At 41.8% G+C, this 24,684-nt stretch overlaps 1 protein-coding gene across 1 annotated transcript; it reads right to left on the bottom strand.

Annotated features, from left to right (window-relative positions):
• Positions 1-4,610: 4,610 nt before the first annotated feature.
• Positions 4,611-5,534, bottom strand: foxl2a (forkhead box L2a; the record flags this gene model as incomplete). The annotated part of the gene is made up of 1 exon (XM_083984689.1): positions 4,611-5,534. The coding sequence occupies one exon, from the start codon at positions 5,532-5,534 to the stop codon at positions 4,611-4,613; it is 924 nt and encodes a 307-aa protein (XP_083840815.1).
• Positions 5,535-24,684: the final 19,150 nt, after the last annotated feature.

Below are 24,684 nucleotides of genomic sequence, written 5' to 3' on the forward strand. Positions count from 1 at the left end.
CTCTCTCTCCAGGCTAATGTCATGATAAATCCTCTGAATCATGCAGCATGCAACCAACTCCAGAGGCTAGAGGTTTTATCAATCACACTATTCACGAATGCAATTATTAATTTGAATGGCACTAAATTTCAGTATAATTTTGTTTAATTTAATACACTAAGCATCCTCTTTTTCTCAAGCAAAACAACATGCACATCCAAGCTGAAGCAAACTTAGCTGAACTTTAGAATAAAAGAAGAAGGAGAAGACAATATGGTTAAAAAGCAGCGCCTGCGTTTTGGAGCCACGAACCTCGGCTGCATGGCCTTATCTCCCTGAGCCCCTGAGACATCCTGTATGCAGGCCCATTGTTCCCGCTGCCCGGCTGAACTGTCAACCTTTCTGCGCAGATGCACACCTGCCGCGCTACACACACACATACACACAAATACATGCAGCTCATACAGCCTGCACAGAGAAGATTGGGAGCTCAAAGTTTGAGAATAAAAAGATGCATATAGGTTTATGTGCATGCGCGCGTTGGTGCCGCATGGGAGTGAGGACTGGTCAATAAATAGCTACAGGCGGTTAAATCTAAAAAAAAAAAAGAATTATATAAATAAAATGCAAACAGCTACTTCAATGTCATCTATAAACAATAATCAATACATTAAACATGTGGACTTTGTTTTTCTCTTTGTTAAAAAAAAAGTATAAACTCGACTCCCAACTTTATAAATCCAGAGCTGTTGAAGCAACAGATCTGCCTGTAGTTTATGTAAAGGTTACTTACACTCGCCGAAACATTTCTTGTAAAACACTTGTGTATTTATTATTTTTCGGAGAGTGTTTAGAATACACTTGCCTTTCAAACGCGCCCTTATCTCCTTATTGTTTACAAAACATTAATGTGAGGAAGCGGAGAATGTACACAGCTACATTTCAGACTGGCCTGGACGGTCCCTCCGCTCCGCGCGCACATGGAGGATGGGCCCCGTGTCTGTCGGTGTTACACACACTGCGGCTGCTCATCAGCATCAGTCCCGGTGCTGCTGCTGCTGCTCTGCTCTGCTCTGTGTTCCCATCATACAGCATGACGACGGAAAGATCTCGTTTTTTTGCTCATTGATCTCGACTGTTCGTTGCTTTTGAATTATCAGCGCGAAGGAAAAAAAAGAAAAAGAAAAGAAAGACTCGGTTTACAGCAGCACATGTGGTGGACTACACAAGTATCCAGACTTCCCCTTTATGCCTTTTATGTTGAATCTGTCTTGAATGGTGATGAACTGAAAAAATGTTCCAATTGAATTCATGTGAATCTCTTATTTAATGATAAAAATATGTATCCGTCTATAACCAGTCAGCAAAGGATCAAACGTGAAGGATCCAGGCGCCTCATTCACATGCATGTCTGTCCACAGAAAATATAAAGTCTTAATCAACAATAATAAACTATATAGAGAGAAAAAAAATGGCGTCGTTCTGTTTGGTTAAAAAATAATAATAATAATTTTGGAGAATGCAAATTTGAGGCTAGAACTTTAGTTTGCATTTAAAATGTGTCAAAAACCCAGCAAATAGACGAAGCCAAGATAAAACAATCTTATTTTGATCTTTTCATAAGTGTTTTTTTGTTTTGTTTCTATACTAGTTATAATAACGAGACTGTTCCTCCTGCGCTCGCTGCATTTATATTTCTCCTTTTACATGAATTTATGAAAAATAAACAAATAAAATAAAGTCTGCTCTTTAATAAGGTCCCCTGTAACAAAACGAAAAATCTTTTAGATAATTTTCATGTCTTTTCTAATTCAAACGTCACCTAATTAGCTGTAATTAACGAAGCCGCAGAGCATTGGCGCTGTGTATGAAAACATGTTAATGTCATTCAATTATCGTCGCTGTGTGTTCCAGTTATATTACACGTAACGTTGGGTCGGTGTTTCCCGCAGCAGCTCAACAGACATGTGCGAGTGAAGGATTGTTTTTCTTTTTTTCTTTTTTTTCTTAGTCCTCGGTGATGAGCCAGTGTTTGACAGACGCTGTGGGTGGATCAAGGTGAATGTGTGGATACACCTCCGGGCGCTCTGAAGTCACATCAGGAGACTTTCGGACTTGTGCTGCTGCTCCGTGAACTCCGGCGCCAGTATCCTGTGTGATCTGTGAAGAGGGGCGACTCCACTCCACAATCTAATTTACAAACGGGGCTATTAGATGTGCGGACTGGAGGTATAATATTGTGTAATTGGTCCACCTTCTATAACGTAATCGGTCTAATTCAATGTGCACGATGGGCTGTGACGTGTTGTCAAAACAGCGCATATTTTTGCAGAGATACAGTGGAAACCAGATGGCGGTGTAATAGTATCGATCCGCTGTGATAATGTGACGGTGATCGTGGTGCTGAGGTCAGCCGGTGTTAGAAGCCTTTCACTCGTCAACATGTCTTGTTTTACGCAGAGGTTCTCGCCGGGCCTCGGGGGTCTGGGGATGGTCCTGTGGGGGCTCTGCACGCGGGGAAGAGTCGACGTAATTCAACAGGCAGATAGATACAACAGAGCTCAGCAGGAGGAGCTGAGGTCTGCTCTGCTTTTTATACTGTAGCACTCTGTCAACAGACGTCAATAGTTTGTTTCTCACAGGACAATCTGGCCTCAATGAGTTCATGATCCATCCTCCAGTGTGATGTCACGTTTTGTAACTTGAGAATTAAATACACACTGTGCCATTTCACACCGTTTTGTTTTGCCCATTGTTTTAAAATCACGCGTTTCCTCCCTACAAATATTCAGTATTGCTATATTTACTCGACAATTAAGTAAACTGCATGAACATTGTTGTCCTTCTTGTTGGCAGCACTCACAAGTAACAGAGAAGAAAAATACAAAAATGTAGCCTAATACAAGCAGCTTCTGAGATTATAGTAATAATTATCATTGTTGTTATTATTATATGGCTGCTGCTACTGCTGGTTTATTGTTATTGAGAATAAGATTAAAGTTAAAACAATTGCGCTGATCCACAACTTCGTGGTCACATGTTCAGCACAAGTGACATATCAAATTGGAATAGGAAATTATAGCCTACATTTGTATTTGATCAGATATTTTTGTTTTTTTATTGTTGTTGCTGTTGTTGTTTTTTTCTATTGCCGCGCTTCAAAAACGAGCCCTCAAAAATATAATGGAATATCTGGCCATGCATTACCTACAATTTCCACGCTACTGACACGCAACCATTTGTGAACTGTGCTTAAGATAAATTACATTAAATATTAATTTTTTTTAAATCATATTTATCGTGAAGCTAATTAAGGAAACACTGAATATTTTTTGAATGTTTGTTGTGGAGCAGCTGTGCACAGAAACAAATTATCAATGACACTAGATGCAAATATTATTATTATTGAAAATGAGAATCTCTTTGTCATTTATTTACACTATACAGATCAGCACAATTTAAGATAAATAATGACCAATTGAGTGAATAAAATGTAATTTTCTGAGTGACATTTTACAAAGTAAACTGGAATAAGTGCAGACCCAAAGCTCGCGCCTTAACTCTGCCCAAACAAACTGCATATTAACAAAATGCTGCTTCACCTTCACAGAGCTGCTTACTGTTGGTTGCTGTTTGTCAACAGTGGTTATCACAGCTTATAAAGCATAGAACAGATTAGTTCATGACCACTGTTTTACTTTAAGAAATACAAGTTTATTAAGAAATTCACAAATCTAGAAAAGAGGGAAAAGTGCTAATTAAAATGAAACATGGCCCCAACATGAAGGAGACAATATAAGCTAATCACGTTTATAAAAAAATAATAATAATTAGAAAGATTAACAAAACCTGTCACTGGCTGGCGTCATATTGGAAATCATATCATACATACAAATGGGATCAAGAAATATGGAAAACCCTGAATTGTGTTTGTGGTAATCTGATGGATCTCTACCCACACATTCACCTTTTCTTTCTTTTTTTTAAACTGAACAATTCACAACCATGCAGACCTTAATGCTCAGTGAGTGTTACTCAGAAGGCCGAACAGCTCTGATTCAATGACATATTAAAGCATTGACTTAATTAGGGTATGTTATGTTCACGTTTCATTTGGCAAATAGTCAGAGGAGAAGCCGTGCGTAAAGTTGAGAGAAATCATTACGCATACCAATAACACACAGCCGAGGCCGTGTCAGCAAAATGTCTATCCCCGGCAAAAAGTTTCTCAGAGGCACAATTTTCGACTCTACAGGCTGAGGCCATCAGTCCAAAGTGTGTAACACAGGCGCACGAAATGGCTCCCAGAGGTTGTGCTACCTGCTGTGTCCTGATGACTTCTTTACCTTCCTCCTTTTCCATTTTTTGGTAAAAACTTGTGTGTTTTTCAACACCAACTCGCGCGCATACCTCCTCGTCTGCATTTACAGATGTCAGCTGGACCCACACAGCTCATCAGAATGGTCTCTTCAAAAAAAAACAATAAAAAAAACAAAAAAATACTCTTGGTTCTGTTTTGAAATCACAGGAATTAACTCTCTCCCACTCAGAGTCCCCCCATTTTTTTCTTTCTTTCTTTCTTTTTTTTTTTTTAAAACACAGACCGTTTGGTAAACTTTTTTTTTTTTTTTTTAAATATCAATCCTCGTGTGTAACGCTGAGTGTTTGGTCTCGTGTTCCCAGTAAGAGCAGTGCATCATGGAGAGCTCCGCCGGCTGACGCGAGCAGGCGAACTGAAGGCCCGCTCCGTTACTGGAGGAGACCGGGGGCGGCGCCGCGGTGGCCGGGCTCAGCTGCTGGGCATGGTGCGGGTGTGCGGGGTGATGGTGGTGACTCATGCCGTTGTAAGAGTTCACCATGCTGGGCAGCGCCATGCTCTGCACCCGGGAGTAGGGGTTATACGAGGAGGGGGGTGACAGCCCCTTCACGTTGACCGGACTCACGTTGCCGCTGGCCATCTGACAGGACGTGTAGGACATCGGGGTGGGCGGCTGGCCTAGCGACCAGGAGTTGTTCATGAAGCTGGACTGCAGGTACTTGGGCGGGGACAGGTAGCCGTAGCCGTCTCCTCCGAACAAGGACTTCCCTGGCTGGAAGTGCGTCGGCGGCGGTCTGAACGGCCGCTTCATCCTGCGGCGTCTCCTGTAGTTCCCCTTCTCGAACATGTCCTCACAGGCCGGGTCGAGAGTCCAGTAATTCCCCTTCCTCTCCCCGCCGCCCTCCCGCGGAACCTTAATGAAGCATTCGTTGAGACTCAGGTTGTGTCTGATACTGTTCTGCCAACCTTTCTTATTTTTCTCATAGAAGGGAAATTTGCTGATGATATACTGGTAAATACCAGACAGAGTGAGGCGCTTCTCCGAGCTCTCGCGGATGGCCATGGCGATGAGAGCGACGTAGGAGTACGGTGGTTTCTGGGACGGGTCCGGCTTCTCCACCACTTTGTCCTGGACCACCGGCTCCTCTTTGGGTCGCTCCTTCTCCTTGTTCGTGTTCGTGTCGTGGATCATTAAGGCCATTGCGTCATCCTCCGAGTTTTGGTAAGTGGCCATCATTGCGCACACCAAAACAAAACAAGTCCAGTCCAGATGCCAACAAACAAAACCTTCTCTTAATGGCGCTTGTAACCTCGATGAGCAGCAGGATGCACTGCAGACCCTCGGGATGCACCGCCGGACTCAAAGTTGTCCTCCAAAACTGCGCGCAGGAGAAAGATTTATTTTGCAGCTCGGTGGGTGACGTGCAACAGACCTTCCTCTCTCTTCAACAGGGATTTTTCTAAACTGGTTAGTGATGCAGGCGCAACCCAAGTTGTGGTTTGTGAGTCAGTAGAAGCCCAGCCCTTTCCTCTTTTTTCACTTCCACTGACAGGCTGCTTCTGCTCCAATGCTCTCCACGCTGCGACGTAGTGCTTCGTGATTTGTGCGTATTTTGAGTTCCGCCTCCGGTGGTTACAGTATAAAGAAAAAATAATCAGCTTCCCCTTAACCTGTTGAAATACGTGTGTATCAGACCCGGGTCAAAATAATACACTCTGGACCCTGGACATGCAATGTGTGTTTACATTAAAATAGATAAGTACTGAGAAAAAAATATGGATATAATTGTGCTATTATGATAAATAACAGGAATCAATTCAAGCTTTCATTCCGCCTTTACATTAAAATCAATATCATAAAGAGAATTTTATGTTAGAAGGAAAGAAAGAACTGATTGATAAACATGTTGCCCAATCCAGTCAAAAATTAAATATTTAATAACTGAATAATTATTCATATCGACAATAATTGGCTACAGTTTTACGCATCTCTATGAATTATGGGTCTTTTGTAGGTGCATTTTCTCGCTTGGACAAACAGTTGTTCCAACAAAAGTTCGTGCCAAACACCTTAAGTCAAACTTGAGCCAAATAATATATCTGCCTAAACCGTGCCAGATGGACGCTCTCACATCCTAACCTCAGTCCAAAGACATGCACATTTGCAAACGGCTGCATGTCCACAGCTCTAAGGAAAAGTCTGGATAGATAGCGCGGCTTAATTAGCTCACATTGAGAAGGGAAGTGCACGGAGAGGTATACATTTCTTTGGCCACCCATGAGGGTCCCCTCGGCTTTCCCTGGGAGTGTATTTCCGTTGCTCTGGGAGTCTGTGCAGGTGGAACAGCATTGGCATGTGTGTCATCACCCTGCACCCAGTCTGCAGCCATGGCCGCAGCAGCAGCAGCAGCAGCAGCAGCTGAAGCGCGGTGAGAGCCAACCATCTCTCAACGTGCAATTACCACAGACTCACGGTTTCAAGCGTTACGACGCGATGTTGTTTCTTGTTTCAATGTCTTTTTCACATGTTTAAGACGGACAGCATTTCCAGATAATCTCAACAAGCGCCATTATGCCATTGTCGGTGTAAGTATTTGGCTTGGGTAAAACATTACATCATTCAGTACATTAATTAATTCAGCCATCAAACCACACAAGATGAGGTAGGCTATAGGCCCACTGCAGAAATGATTAAAAAAAAAAAACGCTTTCTGACCCTACATTTACAAAACGATTTTCCAGTTTAAGAAATGCAATATTGAAAACATTGAGTCTGCCCAGTTGAGACATTTAATTATTTTTTTTTGTTTTAAATGTGCTAAAATAATTCACAGGAGACACACAAATCCACAGAAATATGGTGGAGTGGTTTGTAAGTTTACTCAGCTTTACAGTACCTCGAGAGTTGTTTAGTCTTGTTTTATTGTTCCAGAGAAAGTCTGTGGTCTCCTCGTCTTCCCCCGCTTCTGCACTCAAACAAAAATAGAAGTAAAAAGGAATCACTCAACACAACAGACGTCTGAGGAAAGACCCAAATAGATTGTTTAAAATTAGTCACATCGTGTCTGGTTGTGTAATAATTTCATTATTTGCGTTGTCATCATGAAAGATTTCACACACACACACACACACAAAAATGCAAATATGAAAATAAACTAGCCTGTGTATAGAGGTCAATGTAAACATAATTGAAACGTAAACCAACGTTAATAGCCAATAACATCCTCTAAGAGCCCCCTCAAAGGTCCCTCGGTGGACCCCGTGCATCAACTTCAAAACACAATTAAGCTAGCTTTTACTTTTCTTTTCTTTTTTTAAAGCTAAAAATCTAAGATGTGGACTGAATTTTCCTGAACACGTTTATAGGCTAATAGAGACATTGTCTCGCGAGTGAAGTCATTCCTATAATAGTTGCTAGACAACACTCGTGTTACCTGTTGAGCAAATATTTCCTGATAATTATCCCAACATTTACATAACCTGAACGACATAAACATGAACTTTATGCCATTTCAGACCTGTACCTATAGCTACAGCCATAGGCCGGCCGCCTTGTGTGTCTATGTGTGTGTGTGTGTGTGTGTGTGTGTGTGTGTGTGTGTACGGCTAATGCTCTCTGGATGTTTTATTATCTTTTCCCTCCTCCATTACCTGTAACCTTCCCGCCTCGGAGCTGCCGCAGTCACGCGCGTCACGTCACAACAAAGCAGTAAACTTGCATGTCGACAATCCGTAAACAAAACAAGGAGCCTGAAACTTGAACTGCTTGTAGGCCTCCGCCAGGCGCCCAGGAATGTTAATTTGATCGCCTGTTTTCGTTTGCAAGCCCTTTGATAAGTAATGAACAAACAAATAAATTAGTAAATAAAACAAATGATTAACAGTAAAAAAAAAAAAAAAAAAAGGATGGAGGAACCAATGTGCACATTGATATAAGCTATTGTATGCTAATAAGTTTAGTGTAATGTGATGTGAATTTTTTTTTATTTTATTTTAACTGTAAAATGGTTAGGAAAAAGAGATGACTAACTTATTATTATTATTATGAATTAGACCTGAGTTATAACGGGGGATCCGTCCCGTCCTATGTCCTGTCAAAACGAAGCGTTGACGTTGTATAAAGTGGGGTTTCTGGACTGCGTGAGCTGAGTGAGGCAGTATCACGCACTACTGCAGCAGCCTATCACAGACAGAGACGAGTCCGTGTTTTTCTCTTAAATAAATACACATCCTCCAAAAGTCTTTCTCAAGTTATCGCTTGATCCCCCTCAAATAAATAAAAACGTGCCCTATAAAAAGATCCGACACCTCTCACTGCACCGAGTCACAGCTGAGTGGGGGGGAAAAAATCAATCTGCGTTCATGCAACTTGTAGCAAATTGTAGTGTAGCTATCACAGGCGGCCTACAGGAAATAATATTTCAGTCCTCATGCAGGCTACAGCAGAGCACGTGCGTAAAAATAATAATTTAGCAGAGATCAGTTTTCATTGACAATATTGTAGCTCTGTATGACACAGTCGTCTGCGTCTTCCCTCCACAACACTGACGTAAAACCATAAATGTTCTGTGTTGAACAACCTGAAGCTTTTGCCGCTTTATTTGTCTCACATCCTGTCGGACCTGTGATTTGATACAGGTCAGCTCCAGTGTTTTCTCCTCCAGTGTGCGTGTGGCAGGCCCACTATAGTGAACTGAGGAGCCATCATTGTAACGGGCCCTAATGTAATTTGAAAGAGTGGAATTCCTGTCCTCGCGCACTTCCTGCCCTCGCGGGTCCGGGACTAGGATGTTTATGATAGCGCGTGCGGGTGGAATGCGGCGGACGGATCCACCGGGTCAGTCCGGGACCGGAGAACAACCACCCGGGCTGGAGAGGCTTCAGTCAGCAACTAGATATATAGGACCAGGCGGAGGGAAAACACAGAAGAGAGGTTACAGTGTTTCATTTATTTAATATTTATTATATGTATAAAAACGGTTAATATTGTTAATAAAATTAATATTGAATAGAAAACAAAAATATCTGCAATAATAATTATATTATTAATAAGCATATGACAAGAAAACATAACTGTGATATTATTATTAACAATAATAATAATATTGGCATGCTAGTTGAATATTTTACAGTGTTTTATTTGGCCCTTTATTAAAAATCTATATTACTATTAATATTATCATAATTATTATTAAAAGTAGGCTAATGTTTTTTTTTCTCCCTGATGATAATAAGCTTTATTTTTCGCAAACAATCGCTGCTGTGTAAACATAATACATTAGATAGAATAAGATACAATAAAGTATTTTACCTTAGATGCCCGTTGTCCGAGATGTCCGGGAGTATTTAACATCTGATTCGGATAAGTCGGAGAAAGTCACATGGACATGAACGTGTTGCAAATTATATATACAATTATAATTCTTATAGATGATAAAGTGAACTTCTTTCTGAAAGAGAAATGAACTCAACAGTAGGGGATCGACTTAATAAAGCCAACAAAATGAGCTTATAAAAGGATGAAATGAACAGCAGCCTGCCAAAGACTTTGGTAATCTTTGTCTTTATTTGAATATATGACGCTCATGAAGTGCGCTATGTTAATTTTAACTATCAGGTAGTTGTATGGAATATATAGATGTTAAAAAAAGAGGCCTTCTTGTTTTGGGCAGTGTGGTCCGTGAGCACCGGTCCATCAGAGAGACATCTTTCATTGGTTGTCCCGGTTTGATCTCACAGGGTCGGCCTCTGGTTCATTTGCATCTGGCTTGCCTGCGTGATTAAACATCAACAAGACGCTGCCTCTCCTCAATGGGATCCTTATGAGGTGCAAGGAAAGAGATGGATGATGGGGGATGGAGGGAAAGAGGGACTAGGTGAAGAAGAAGAAGAAGAAGAAGAAGAAGGATGTACCCTCAGCCCACATGCAGCGCATCCAACATGGCTCCTCTCAGAAAGAAGACAGGAGAGATAGAGCAAATAAACACACTGACCACCAGATTCTCATCCCCCCCTCCCATCTCCTTTACATCCCCACCCGCATGGATTAAGGCTCAGGGAGGGATGAGGATGAGAGAAGGAGGAGGGGGGGGGATACACACACAGACATAAACACACACATGGTCTCACTTTTGAGGTGTTGTGTTTATGCGAATCTGCCGCCATAAGGAGAGAATATCTCTATTTAAATAAAAAAGAAAAGAAGAGTGTATTAAGGAGTGTGCTCAGCAGGCGGCGTGTCAGGGACACTTCCTCACCTCGTTAAGTCCATCCCCTCTCCTTCTAACAGTCACATCATTGTGTGCGAGTATACACACAAACCAGCCACAAATCTAACCCACAACCCCCCCTCACCCCTGACCATCACCGTTCATTAGCTCCACTGTGGAGGGTGATGTGTTTTTCTGGTGGCCCGGTGTGTTTACATTTCTTATCGGCTGCAGGAAGCCTATGGGAAGCTCTATGGCCTCCTACAGTAAGTCCTGTCACATGGACGACGTGAGCCATTGGAAAGCCAGGACGACGGTTACTGCTTCTTGATTATTCTTATACACAACACCCCAAACAAACAAGAAGATGACACTTTATTTTGCATATTTCGCTTTATTGACGGGTTTTTTTTTATCTCTCGGTTCAGTAGAAAACACAAGACAGTATCAGCCTGCACACCTTTTTTCTGCACCAAGTGAAAAATAGAAATATAGTGTGAGTATATGTGGGTATGCGGGTGGATTCCAGCCTGTAATCAGTCTTTTTTTTCCCGGCAGAGCAATGGACATGGGAGCAGGAAAAGTAATAGAAGAGATAAAGATGGAAGAAGAGAGCACAAGAACGAGTGAAGAGTCAAAAGTTAAAGAGGGGAGGTGAGGAGCGAGGTGAAAATCGAGGGCAGAGCAGAGGAGAGCCACATTGTGTTCGCGCTAACCTTTACCGAGAGGTGAAGTGCTGCAGCCTCCTGCCAACAAGATTCTCTTTGAGGTTTTCTTGAACTGCTGCCAGGGTTTAAATGATTCACAGGAGCAGACGAATGAACGTACGTACGTGTGCGGCTGTAAGCTGAGGGAGAGCTGTTTGAGTCAGCACGTTGGGATTTTTTTCGTGTTTGTGCCATTCTATTTACGCGAAAGGGTAAACAGTGAGATAAGGAGTTAAGGGGGAGGGAGAGAGAGAAAGAGAGAGAAGGTAAACGGGTGATTTTCAAAGCTTTAGGTGGATGTGACTGCAACAATTCAAACTCACACTAAGCCAAAAATTGTGTAAACTTCCTCAAAAACTCACCGGCTGAACCTTTTCACCTCTCCGAAAACAGCTTTGACGACTTTGACTCACACTCGCAAAATCTCCCAAACCTCCAGACCCATTTCCACATCTTCGTCCCGGGCCGGGGGGATTAGATTTCAGGCCAAATCAAAACAAGTCACTTCGTTAGAGGTAATTACACAGGTAGCCTACCTCACAGGGCAAACAAACATGGCTGCCAGCTGACACCCTGAAGACAGATCAAAGTGTTGGGCCCTGACAAGGAATGGGGAGGAGAACATTCAAACATTGGCGTCCTCTCTTAACCGCTCTCGTACTCAACATCTTCTCTTACATGTTCACGGCCTGGCTGCAGGAATGTGTTCATGGGAGTGTGTGTGTGTGTGTGTGTGTGTGCCTCTTCACACACTTCCTTTTTTTTTATAGGCAGGGGGATTGTGCAGTTGAAAGATGGAGAGGAATCAGAGGTGAACAGAGTGACCTTTACAGTTGAGCTGCATGTGAGAACAGTGTGTGTTAATGGTGCAGAACAGCAGAGATGTGCTGCGTGCACACACTGCTAAGGGCGGTGGTGCTCTGCTTTGGTGGTCTGCGTGAGGAATGATATCGGACATGGTGGATGCCTTACCTGTCAATGTGGCTCTTTTCTATGACAAGTGCATTATAACGGCCACTTTAAAGCCTTGTTTCGTGTCATTTTTCTGTTTTTCAATCTTTGGAGGTATCGCCATGTTTTTTTTTTAAATGTCTAAAAAATGTAGTACAGTAGTAATCTTGTTTTTTTGTGTGTTTTTGTTTGTTGTTACCAAATCCTGGCCCATATACTTGAACACAACCGTGGCCAAAAATACTCGACTAAAGATGTTTGTGTTTCTCTTTCTGTTTCTCAGCCTCCGTTTGAACCACAGGGTGTTGTTAGGGGCGACCAGGCAAGGTTATTCCTCCCCTTCTCTAACATGCCAGCCTACCCGTGTACAATAGAGCCGAGCGTATGTGGGTTGCAGTGAATAAGGTAAGAGATGTTATCTAATCGCTGCATGGAAAGAAGAGAAACGGGAAGCCAGAGGGTCTGAACGCCAGCTGTCCGTTACGGCGCCTTTCTACCTGTTTTCTGTTTCTCTCTCTGTCTCATCAACATTCTGCATTGTTCTTAGCTTCCTCCTTTATCTCTCTATTGATTATTAATTCAGCATAGGTATACCTTGGGGGTTGCCTTGCTATGCTACTTTGCTGATGACAATCTGATTGATTGGTGCAACAGAGGCTGCATTGGGGCTGAAGCGCTGCAAGGGGACATGGTATGGACATAAATGAGACATGATTTGGTTTTACAGACGCAGCGAAGCAATATGAAATATATTTTGTAAGCTAAAAGTTGAATGTGTTGACAAAATGTAGAGAAAAACATAAATCAGCGAGGAAGTAGGCCTGTTGCTGTAGTAAATGACCACATTTTTGGATTTGGTCATCATTTTTCTCCGAACATCAAATTTGCAGACGCTGAGAGATGATGTTTTGGGGCCACTGCTGCCGACTTCAAACACATCCAGTGAGTATAGTTTGAAGATGAGATCGCGAAACCACACGCACCACTAAAACACACTGAGCTCGGCCAACAGAGGCTCGCTCTCTGTAGGATCCGCTTGCACACAGCACACCACACAAACCTCCCCAATCCCAGCTCTCCTGCCTCCGTCCTGACCTCAATAACAAACAGGAAAACCAGGCAATGGAACACACACGCATGAAGAGACAAAATCACTCATATAAAAACACACACACACACACTCATTGCGCATACAGTGGCTGTGGTAACCTTGACGATGGTTAAATGAGTGGGCTAGCCAGGAGCTGGGGATAAGAGGAGAGATTCAAGTTACTGTTTCCAACTGGAACACAGCAGAATCCCCTCTGGCTTCACTTGGACAAATCATAATCACCTAATTACTGCTGGAAAATGTGGAAAAAAAAGGCTGCGTCCAAAAAAACAAAAGGTGAAATCTGGGTAAAAGGAATATTAATCCATCACAGTTTAGCGCTCCAACATAGTATAAACCACCCCCCCCAGGAGACGCCATATTTTTCTCATTGTATACTAATGCTGTGCATTGTGCATGGGTGCGGGTGATAATGCAACTTTTCCTACAAGTTTTACATTGTTCTAGCACAAAAATATTCTATTTCTTTTTTTGGGAGAAAATATAAAGAAAAATGTCAAAAAAAACAACTAAATTAAGTGCCATAATAAAAGGGTTCCCCCAAATTATTTACAAGTAATCATGCGGTTTTACATTTTTTTGAACAAGATATTTTATTTAAGTTATTTATGCTTTTGAAAATTTTTAAATTGTTGATGACTAGATAAATACTGACACTTCATTCTAATTTAATCACAGGTCTTCTATCTTAACTATAAGAGTGATAGTAATGTTTTGGTGTTAAATGCTACACATTGCATTTTTAAATGAGCAAAAGTGCTATTTATTATAGCAGTGGTTCCCGACCTTTTTTGGCTTCCGACCCCATTTTTACATCACAAATTTCTGGCGACTCCGCGATCACGTGATTTGCTGTCAATCAAGATGCGCCAGCTCAGATGTTTTTATATGCTGCATTTTATTTGAACTCAATTTATATTCAGTAAAGTGAAAGTATAGAATACAATTCTTTATCAATTATAGACATTTCAGGCGACCCCCTATTTGAATTCCAGGCGACCCCACGTGGGGTCCCGACCCAAAGGTTGAAAAGCACTGGATTAAAGTGTGGAGCCTGATTCTTCAACTACTACTTCCAGACCAACTATTACCACTGCGATGAAGAATCACAGCCATGTGGTGAGAAACAGGTGGCTGTCAGAGCTGCAGATCATGCAAGGTGGCATCCATCACTGTTTGATTCAGAGTCGGAGAAAAAGAGGAGTGTTGGAAAGGAGAGCACGTCCCAGAAAAGGGCAGAGCAGGGCGAGGTCAGAAAAGGGGGGATAAAAGAAGACAGCGAGAGAGAGGAGAGAGGGAGAGAGGGAGAGCGCTTCCTTTGGTGCATTTTCCCCCGAGGGCAGAGAGGAGGAGAGGGGCTGCTCCCCTGACAGATCTGAAGATGTCCTGTTTTGCTTTTCCTTCTGCTCTCCCTCTTCCTGCAGGAAGCAACATCACGCTGGGCACCAAAGCCTTGGCAAGCGCTGGCTATTCAGATCTGGTACTGATGTGTGCTTCTACACACATGCAGTGGAACAATAATGGACAGACATGCAGATGTGCAAGGAAGTCAAATGCAATTGTTGTGATGTGAGACGCTTAAGAAGTGCTGCAAGTTGGTTCGAGCCTCTTGCATATGCATAGTTTGATTTTTATAGCGTGTCACTTCAATAAATAGCCCTCAGGATGAAATACAGGGTCAGATCTGCAACCGCCACTCAAACATACAGAACAACAGACACAGGATTTCATGTCGTACTGTATGTGTTTTCAAAAATGACAACGTGATATCAAATGTTTAAACGAAAACAAGTTGGAAAAATACTGATGGATGCAAATTGGAGGGGGAAAAAAAAAAAAATCAGATGTCACTTTCTTGTTACACATGTGCACCATATTTTTCTTTGTTCTAAATACAGATTTAAAAAATGTCCAAAATAATACAATACAAATGTCATTGTGTGACACTAGGCAGAAATATCTGATAAAAAATGATCTGTGACTGTGATTTGAAGTAGTTGAAACAACAAAAGATTAGTAGATTAACTGGAATAACGATGAGAACACTGGTGTCGTATTTTCACTGTTATTGTAAATACTGCATTGAGTTGACGTATTCATTAAGTGTGCATAAAAATGGAAATGTATTGTTGAAAATTAGCAAAAAAAAAGTTAAAATAGTAGAATAATTGTAACAGAAAAAGTAAAAGTAGCTGGAATAACAGTTGAAATGGAAATACTGAAAAAGCCAAAGTGGTTAGTGAGAGAATAAAAACACTTCTCTCATGTTTTTATCAACATGAACCAAACGCACTCACACTCACACACACGTAACACTCATTCATAAAAATTTGGCTACATGCACACACGCACACACACGTATATATACACACCGAGGCCTGTGGTGACTTTTGTTCTCATATCCATCCACACGTCTGTGATTCACACTGACATCATCACCAACACACACCCCAGTGCAGCCGGTGTGGAGTCTCCAAGGACCCACTCATGCTCTTTGAGTCTCCATCCAGAGCCAGGCCCTCGTCCCCCCTCTGTCTCCCCCTCTCTCTCTCTCTCTCTCCTACGTACATGAGCCACATCTCCTCCGACTATTCATTCACACTGGCCACCTCTGTGTGTGTGTGTGTGTGTGTGTGTGTGTTTTCCTCTCATTCTTAGTGTGAGACTTTATCTCTGAATCAGATAAGGCTCCGGTACTGGTCTTAAACCTTCAGCAGATCTGTCCAAACACATGAGCTCATGTCAGAGAGCTGCTGCTGCCTGTTAACTCTATGAGCTAATATAGAGTCCATGTGTTTGTTGGTCATGCTGTGTGGAGGTGTGGTGGCTCCTCATCGCTTTCTTCATCCCTCACGTCAGTTTTTTTTATTATTATTATTTCCAATCATTGAATTTTGATCACTTCCACCGAGTCCTTCCATCTTCTTTTTCTTCTTTTTCTTCACCCTCCTCTCCTTTCGCTATCTTTCCTGATGTCTCTTGTAGCTTGAATTTGATCATGGTAACAGTATCAGGTAGTGAGATCTCAAACACAGGACGTTGTCAAGACAACAAAGCTGAAACCACACTGGCAGAGTTTGGCCGGACCTGCATGTTGGTCTCTTTGGTAATGTGTGTGTGTGTGTGTGTGTGTGTGTGTGTGTGGGGGGCTAGGTGACCAAAAAGGGCACAAATGTACGTGTTTCACAGAGAACAATAGCTGGATACGTGAGTTTTTGTGTGCACACGTGTGTTTCATCACCCTGTGTGGCTGTTTGGTGACTGCCTTGCGTGTGTATTACGTCCCTGCGGTGGTGGTGGTGGTGGTGGGGGGAGGAGGGGGGAGGAGGGGGGGTCCGTTAGGAGGAGACTAAGGTTACCCCCCGATAGAGGCAGCGCGGGGTCATCCCGCGGCGGGACACTTCTCGGGGGCGACCCCATCGCCCCTCGCGGCCCCCCGAGCAGACGGGACTTCTGAGGAGAGAAAAGGAAGGACCAGAGGAGAGAGACCCCCGGAGAACAGGACCCCCGGTCTGCCCCCAGACCCCGGACCCCGGCCCCGGCAGGGCCCGACCCAGGCCCAATGTGTTCCCAATCAGGAGAAACACAAACAATACTTTTATTAAAGAGAGCAGACCGCTGAGGCCATTCACACACAGACTCACACTCACACAGGGAGAGACCAGCGCACACACACACACTTTTTTTTTCTCTTAATATAAATAGGAGCCAAATTTGTTTTATTAAGACAAAGATTAAGCAGCTGTAAATCAGCTCTGGCAAATAGCTGTCAAATCACTATTATCACCGTCACCCATGACCCCAGATCCTGCCTTCCCTTTCCTCCTCCGCCCGCTCGCTCCTCCATTCTTCTTGGTCTCTATCCGGGAAAACAAACGGAGGGATTAGGGATTTGTGGAGGGGTAATGGGAGCCAGGTGGAGGAGGAGTGTGACTGTGGGGGTCTCCTGCCAGATTAAGTTGGGGAGCTGCAAGAACCCCAATCCCTCTCACTCCTCCTTCCTAAAGGCAGCTAATGTTTCTTTTGAAGAAATAATCCCGTTTGGCCATCTAATAGCACTTGGCAATTATGAGCCTTTGCAGGGCCGTGTTTGGTATTAACCAGAGCTGGCTACCAGCGAGGGGAGACGGAGGGAGTGGGTCCGCAGGTAGAGACATTAGAATTGATCTAATGTAACATAACGCATGTTAAATGAGACATTATACTGTAAATATCCTGATAGATACGGCGATGGAACCGTTAGTATTTGTTTCCTTCTCAGTTCCCACCACCAAACTAGCTGCGGCACGGTATTCCCAGTTGTGTTTCTTCTGAATTTAGATGTCAGTTTAAAACGTCTTCATTTTTGCCTTTTGTTGTAAATTGAATAACACTGAGCCTGTGGTCGTAGCCTGGTGGGAGGAGTGAGTTTTGCGGCTGTCGCCTAAAAGTTGGAGTGAAGAAGCTCCTTCTATGTCGCCTGCAGTAGTTGTAATGCAGCTGATTAAATAACACAAAGCAATTACAGTGAAGAGATTATGTTATTGTGTTATTGTTATGTTGAGTATGTTTTGCTTTGACCTTGAAAAGTGATAAAAGTAGTGTCACTCAAACATGCCCATACAATAAACAGATTAAATCTGCTCCGTTTGAGATAGTGCTCCAATTACACACATACTAATTCTCCACAGTAAAAAGGCATGCATGCTCAAAATTTGGGATTTTTTAATTTTACAGAAAAACAACATTTCTTTTTTAGATAAAATAAAAATCTGCAAACTATTAGATTAAATTAAAAAAACGAATTATCACAGGCTTTGCTCGTGTATAGTTGAGGTTCTGGAGTTGGTAGACAATAACTAAATTAAATGTACTTTACAATATGTACTTTTGCATGTACATGTACTAAAGCATTACATTTAGATTTAATCATTAGCTGTCTGTCCTCTGCTGGCTTCCCTTTATTTTCATCTTTTTTTTTTGCAGCTTTGAACATCTCCTAATTCTTCTGTGCATTGTGGGAAAACAATGTGCACCAGTGTTACACTTTAAAAAAAAAATCAATATGATCACTGACTTCTTCTCCTTCTATATCTAATGAAGCCATCTTTCAGTTGTAAACACTTGAACTGCTGAGGATTAGTGTGTGTGTCCTGTGGATGTGGGCCACAGCCTTGTAATTATGTCACACATTTGGCCTACAAACGTTGCCCCCTTGTGGATCAGTGCAGAGGATAAACTGACGCACAAAGAGCTTTTTTACTGACAGCCCCGTCTGACTGACTGATCCCAGGCTGATAACAGTTTGTTTTGTTGGTTTTATGTGTTATTTCAAACAGGTCCGGCCTGTTCAGAGACCCACTGTAAAAACACGGAGCGCTCAACGGGCTGCGGGAAGAAATTATTATCCTCTCTGTGTGTTCATTTTTTATTTTTACTGCACACGAGGACGTGGGGTTGAAGTCAGGATGATTAAACAATTACCAGACTTTAGGTTGTGGGTGGATGACTGGATCTCAAGAAGGAAAGCTCCTTCCCTCACACACACACACACACATACGGAGGCACGTTTATACGTCTGTTGCCACTCCAGACCCCCTTTTTCTTAAATCCCAAGCAAGCCGGATGGAAAGGAAGAATTAACCCCTATGCAGAGGGAGGTGAATTAGAAGTCAGACTTTTCACACCTTCTATGCTTTGCGTGGACACACACACATGTGAAATGCAGGCATTCTCCACAAGAGCTCAAGCGTAATATCCAGCAGACTATGGAGAAGTGTGTGTGTGTGTGTGTGTATATGTGTGTGTGTGTTTGAGGGACTCATCATGTCACACCACCTTATCGGCTTCTGTCTCTTCATCATCTGTCTGTTCGAGCTGAGGGGGGGCCTTTTTTTGGTTTTTTTCTTCTATCTTTCAATCAGGTCTGAGCATAATTTGCCACGAGGTTTTGCACATCTCAGAAATCATGTACTTTTCTGTGATTCACCGTCTGGTCTAGACAAATAAACAAAAGACAAGATTGAGTGGAGACATCAGGTAAAAATCTGTGTGAAACGAGTTCACGGAGTGAGAGAGTTTCCTGGTGAAAAGGAAGAAAAAAAAGAAAAGAAAAAGAGATTGTCATTACAAGTCTAACAAGTCGGAGCTAAACTTAGCAGTGGCCCACATCAGCTCCGCTCTGTGTGCACAAGTTGAAAAGTTCATTGTCGCATCAGCTGATTACACAGAGCTCAGATCAGAGCCGTGCTAAATGAAAGGCTTCTGGGTAAAACATTTGTCTGTAGAGGGGAGGGGGGGGGGGGGGGGAAGTTTATTAGTGATTGAAAAGGAAAGAAAACACTTAATTTCTCTTTTGTAGTCTTCCCTTCTTCCCTGCTCTCTACACACTTTTGCCAAGGTTCATTCAGTAAGAGGGGTGGCGAAGGCGAACGTTGCTGCGTTACACATCAAAGGCCAGCACACGCACACGGAGGAACACGCCTGAAATAAAAGGCCTGCGAAAAAACAAACACCGCCCTTTGTTCTGAGAGCCCAGAGCCTGTTTCAGCCGTGATTAGAGAAAGGAACGAGGGAAGAGGAGGTTTGTGCGAGCGAGTGTGAGCGCGAGGTGACGTAATAAGCGGCCATATTTGTTTCATCTGATTCTTTTGAGTGGGATCTGTAAACGGTGAAAGAACCGGAGGGTGTCAGTCAGTAGAGCCCCGGCCGCCAGGAAATGTCACTGTGGTGGGGTTACGACGATGGCACGACATAGCTAATCACTAATTGCTGATTAGCTCTTCCGTAGCGCAGAGATAGCCGCTGGAGGTGGAGCGTGCAATGGCTGCTGGGACGGAGAGGCCTTTAAAAAAAAAAAAAAAACGACTGGAAAATTGTGTTTTTAGTTGTTCTGCAAAGGCGCAAATCTAATCATGAAAGCATTCATATGTGACAAGTACATTGGAATAAATGGAGTTATGTTAGCGATTAAATATGCAAATTGCAATAGGATTATAATCCTTTGATTTGAAGAAGGCAGCATAAAATTTTAACATAATGATCTAGTTTGGTTTGGTTTATTAAAATCCCCATTAGCTTTTGCGAGGCAGCAGCTATTCTTCCTGAGTTATTTTCATTTTCATAAGCCATACCATCTACAAATGACACATACTTAATACATAAAAGCAAAAATACATACAGAAGACACATACTTAATACATAAACATACAAACAAAACATCCAAGACGAACACCAAACATAAACATAACCAGCTCCTACACTGAATCATTACACAACATTTACTATGTATCCTGTCACACAAGGATGCCATGACCCAATTTAGTTCATCGGTGGAATTGAAACCCCAACAAATAAGGACTGTAAGGACATAACGCAAGATATAAAAACAGCAAATTACGTTACTGAAGTATACATAAACTTATGAGAAGAGGAAAATAAGTGGATTTGTTGCAGAAAAGAGTAAGTTGAACAAACAACGACTGGTGGCAGACGACTGAATGAACTGAAGCAGCCGTTTCAGCAGATGCTCACACAGAAACAGGTCAAAGTTGTCTGATGTCTATTTAGCATTCTGAGGTTGCTGCAGTCAAATACAAATGACAGTGCTGTATTTTATGCCGATTCTGTTTGTTGAATTTATGTAAATGAGTGCCGAGCTGTATAGGCGTCGTCGACAGATTCTGCAGTCATTATGAAAATGCTCCTTTAAACCCACCAGAGCAACTCTTTCTTTTAGAAGTGGACAGTTTTCCATGTTAAACAGTCTCAAGCAAATTGTATTAAAATTAATGCTTTTTCCTATTTCCCCATATGAGAGAAACACAGTGAATACAGTGAAACAGTTACGGTTCAAAGTGTTCGTGTGCACGTTAGCAAAACTTCAGTGGAATACGTGGTGCATAAAGTGAAACACTTGATAAACAGCTCAAAATATCAACCAATGCATAATGGTTTTATAGAGTGAAGCCTGGATTTCCAAGTGGCTTTTTGCTAAATACCACGAGTCTTGACGCTGCATGTATCTCTTGTTTTGATATCAAGCATGGATCAAATTACTAATTCTCTATCTGTTTACATTGGACTTGCTTACAGCATGATTTCTTCTTCACCTACATTATCCGGCAACACACTTTGTCTTTTAAATAAACAAAATAAATCCCAAGCGTCTGACTTCTCGCGTCTTTGATGTCTAAATGCCACAGCCATACGTTTCCTATACCGCAATGCTATTACCTCCTTTGTCTCATATCTGTAGTCGGATATCAAGACCAGGCCTCATCCTATGTAGTCCTGTTTGAGCATATTGATCTGAAAAAAGAGTTGTATCTCTCTCTGGTCAGGGAGATTATATCCGACTGCTGTAAATCAGACACAGGTGGATGAACTTCCTCCTTCCTACGTCTGCCTCCCAGCTAACCTCTCCTTTACCCTTCCTTTCTTTCCCTCTTTGTCAGTCTCTTTTTTTTCCTTCCCCTTGACACAACCCCCTCCTTCTCTTTCTATTGTCCAGCTCAAGATATGAAAAAAAACCCGGCTCTAGCCACGTGAGACTCTCCATGCAAGTAGTAGCTGATTCACTGTAAATACATGTACGTATGCTATTTTGTTTTGTTTTTTCACACGTTGGACTTTCTAAATATATAATTGTCATGAGAAATGAAACCAAGAATGCTCAAAATGCGATAAATAAACATACTCGTGAAGGAATGTCCTCTAACAGTAATGGACAAGCAGGCACACATTCACGTCAGCACTGACGCTTTATCAAAGAATTTCTGTGGAAAGGGAGCTGAGCGTTAGAGTTACGACTCTGCTGTTCGGGTTTACAAAAGCCTCAGTGACACGGAACGTCTGACTCAAGTCCCATTCATCTGGGGAAACCTGCAGTGGAGAAATGCGTCGCTCTCTAAACCCCATACATCAGTCGGCCTCTGCAGCTGCCTCAGGCCATTTAGGTTCATTAAAGACGTGCAATGTCGGAGACGTTTATAACTTTTTGGGCATTTTGAGGTAGAACCTGGAGGATGAGTGCTGCTCTGCTATCAGGTTGCAGGAATTAGATGGTAACACAACCTGCTTTGTATTGAAACAATAAAAGAAGAAAACATTCTCTACATTTTATAAATAAAAAGTTACGTTGATGAGACTTAAAACAGTAGCTCATGGCGGCTAATGATAAATCATGTTCGCAAACTTTGCACGTAGATAGAAATACAGCTGTATAACTGATAATAAATGCATTATTCATTTGTTTTTGTTTTGAGAACAAGCTGTAAACACAACTTACAGTCTTTTGCATACACAGTTTTAGTAACAACTGGTTGCTGTACACAGAGAGAAATTAGCATCAAATTTGAATTGTTTTTGTAGCCAAATTTATAATATTCAAAAGTCTTTTCCAACAACTTCTGGCGCTAACTTTGTCTGTCTGCAGTTGGATGCTGCACCGTTTGCAAATATATCACAGTCATTTCACTATGACCTTTAACAACCAATTGCTATTATATTTTTTACATTTAATCATTTTAACCCTCCTTGGAATAAAAGAGCTTGCTTTAAAGACTCATGCGTACTGTATGGTTGTTATGCTAGTTTTGTAATGCTATGATTATGCTGTAATAGCGGTCACTGTACCTTGAGGGTTTACTTTGCCACTGTTTTTCTAACCCTCGTCCTGTGCATTTGTTTACAACAAAGCCAGCGAGAAAGGAAACAATAGAGTGGTAGATAACGTTTTTTATTATTGTTGTTGTTTTTATAAGATGTTACGATGTGTATATTTGCGTGGTTTAATCTGTCATAAACAAGAGATTACGGGTTATGGAGAGCATTTGTGTAGCAGTGCCGCAGAGACGAGAGCTGGGACACCGGGGCGGCGCCCCCCCGATCTTACAAAGATGTTTTTCAGTCAAGAGACGCAATAAGTGACACGCAAGTGGAAGGCAGAGAGCCTCCGTTCTCCCTCGTAACAAGTTAAGCCATTTATTAAACCATCACAATTAATCCAAAACTGTTTAGTTAAGGTAAAAATGTAGAATAGTTAAGCTACAAATCCTGCATAGTTTCTCTTGAAACTCATCATAATCTTATATCTTATATCTCATATTATGGCCCTTCCTTCTATTTCTGTTATTGATAAAATAAAAGAAACTATTTTTAAAGTTACAAACATTGTCCTGAGATGTTGTTGTTCCAGAGCTGAGGATAAACATTCCTTGGTGAAGGCCATTGCTGCCTCTGTCTGTGCGTCCTGTGACAGGCAGCGTATCCGTGGCGTGACTGAGACGGTCTGTCACACAGATCAGGTCAGAGAAGAAGCAACTGTTCTCCAAATGTTTGTTAAGGATAAACATTTCAGTCTTAACTCATGATCATTTCAGTTATTTAAGTGTTTTTGTAGCTGCAAATGTAATCACGAGTTAAAAGTCACACTTTTGTGCAGTAAGTTAAGGAAAAAGCTTTACAGTAAATAATAGCTATCACAGCAATGACTTAAGTGTTTCATATATATATATATATATATTTATATATATTCAAATGATAAAGGATTACAAAGTACATTAACCCAATACGGACTCTCCCTATTATGTAACATAATTTACCATGATTGTTTCTGTAACTCTATCACCTCTAGACTTCAATTTCTGACACCTGACTGTACTTATCATGCTTTGTTTTATTAAACACACGCTTCTATGTATTATTTGAAGCTTGACTTAGCAAGTAATAGACCTTGTAGTTTTTTTAAGACACATAAATGCTGAAGGAATGATTGCCAGGGTAATCTGGGCTTCTTCTTTTTTCTTTCTTTCTTTCTCAAAACCACCGTAGGCATAATACGCCGCTAGATGTTATGACAGATGTAACACCAATATTATGACAGCACTATCATGGAGGGTTTAAAAAGATGTTTCAGACGTAATAGGATAGAGAAGATAAATTCACAATTTCAATCAGTTTTCATTGTGTTGGCCTTCACGTGTGGATGAGTAGAGTCGAGTTTGTTGTATTCCCCTCCGACACTGCACAAACACAAACAGACTCACACTCACAATCATATAATTTCAGTCGTCCTTCAATTGGACTGTCAGGTCACAGAGGAGCACGGAAGTAGAGGGAGCAGCAAGAGAGTGATACGGCAGAAGAATTTAGGCTGAAGCAAAACACATTCAGCAGTGAAGGACACAAATAGATAGTGATAATGAATAACAACAAATAAACAGAAACACGCAGCAAAACACAATTAGAGACGGTGCGGAAAAACAACATGGGAAACAAATCAGAGGTGCAACAACAATAACATCAACACTTCAGACTGAAAACATGTTTCATAAACCAGCAAATAATAGATCATCTATTTGTATATAAGTACATTCCATGATATCACAGGAATTCAGTATAAAGCAGACTAACACTATATGTTAATAC

Source organism: Trachurus trachurus (genome assembly GCF_905171665.1).
Source record: "Trachurus trachurus genome assembly, chromosome: 13".
Taxonomy (NCBI): domain Eukaryota; kingdom Metazoa; phylum Chordata; class Actinopteri; order Carangiformes; family Carangidae; genus Trachurus; species Trachurus trachurus.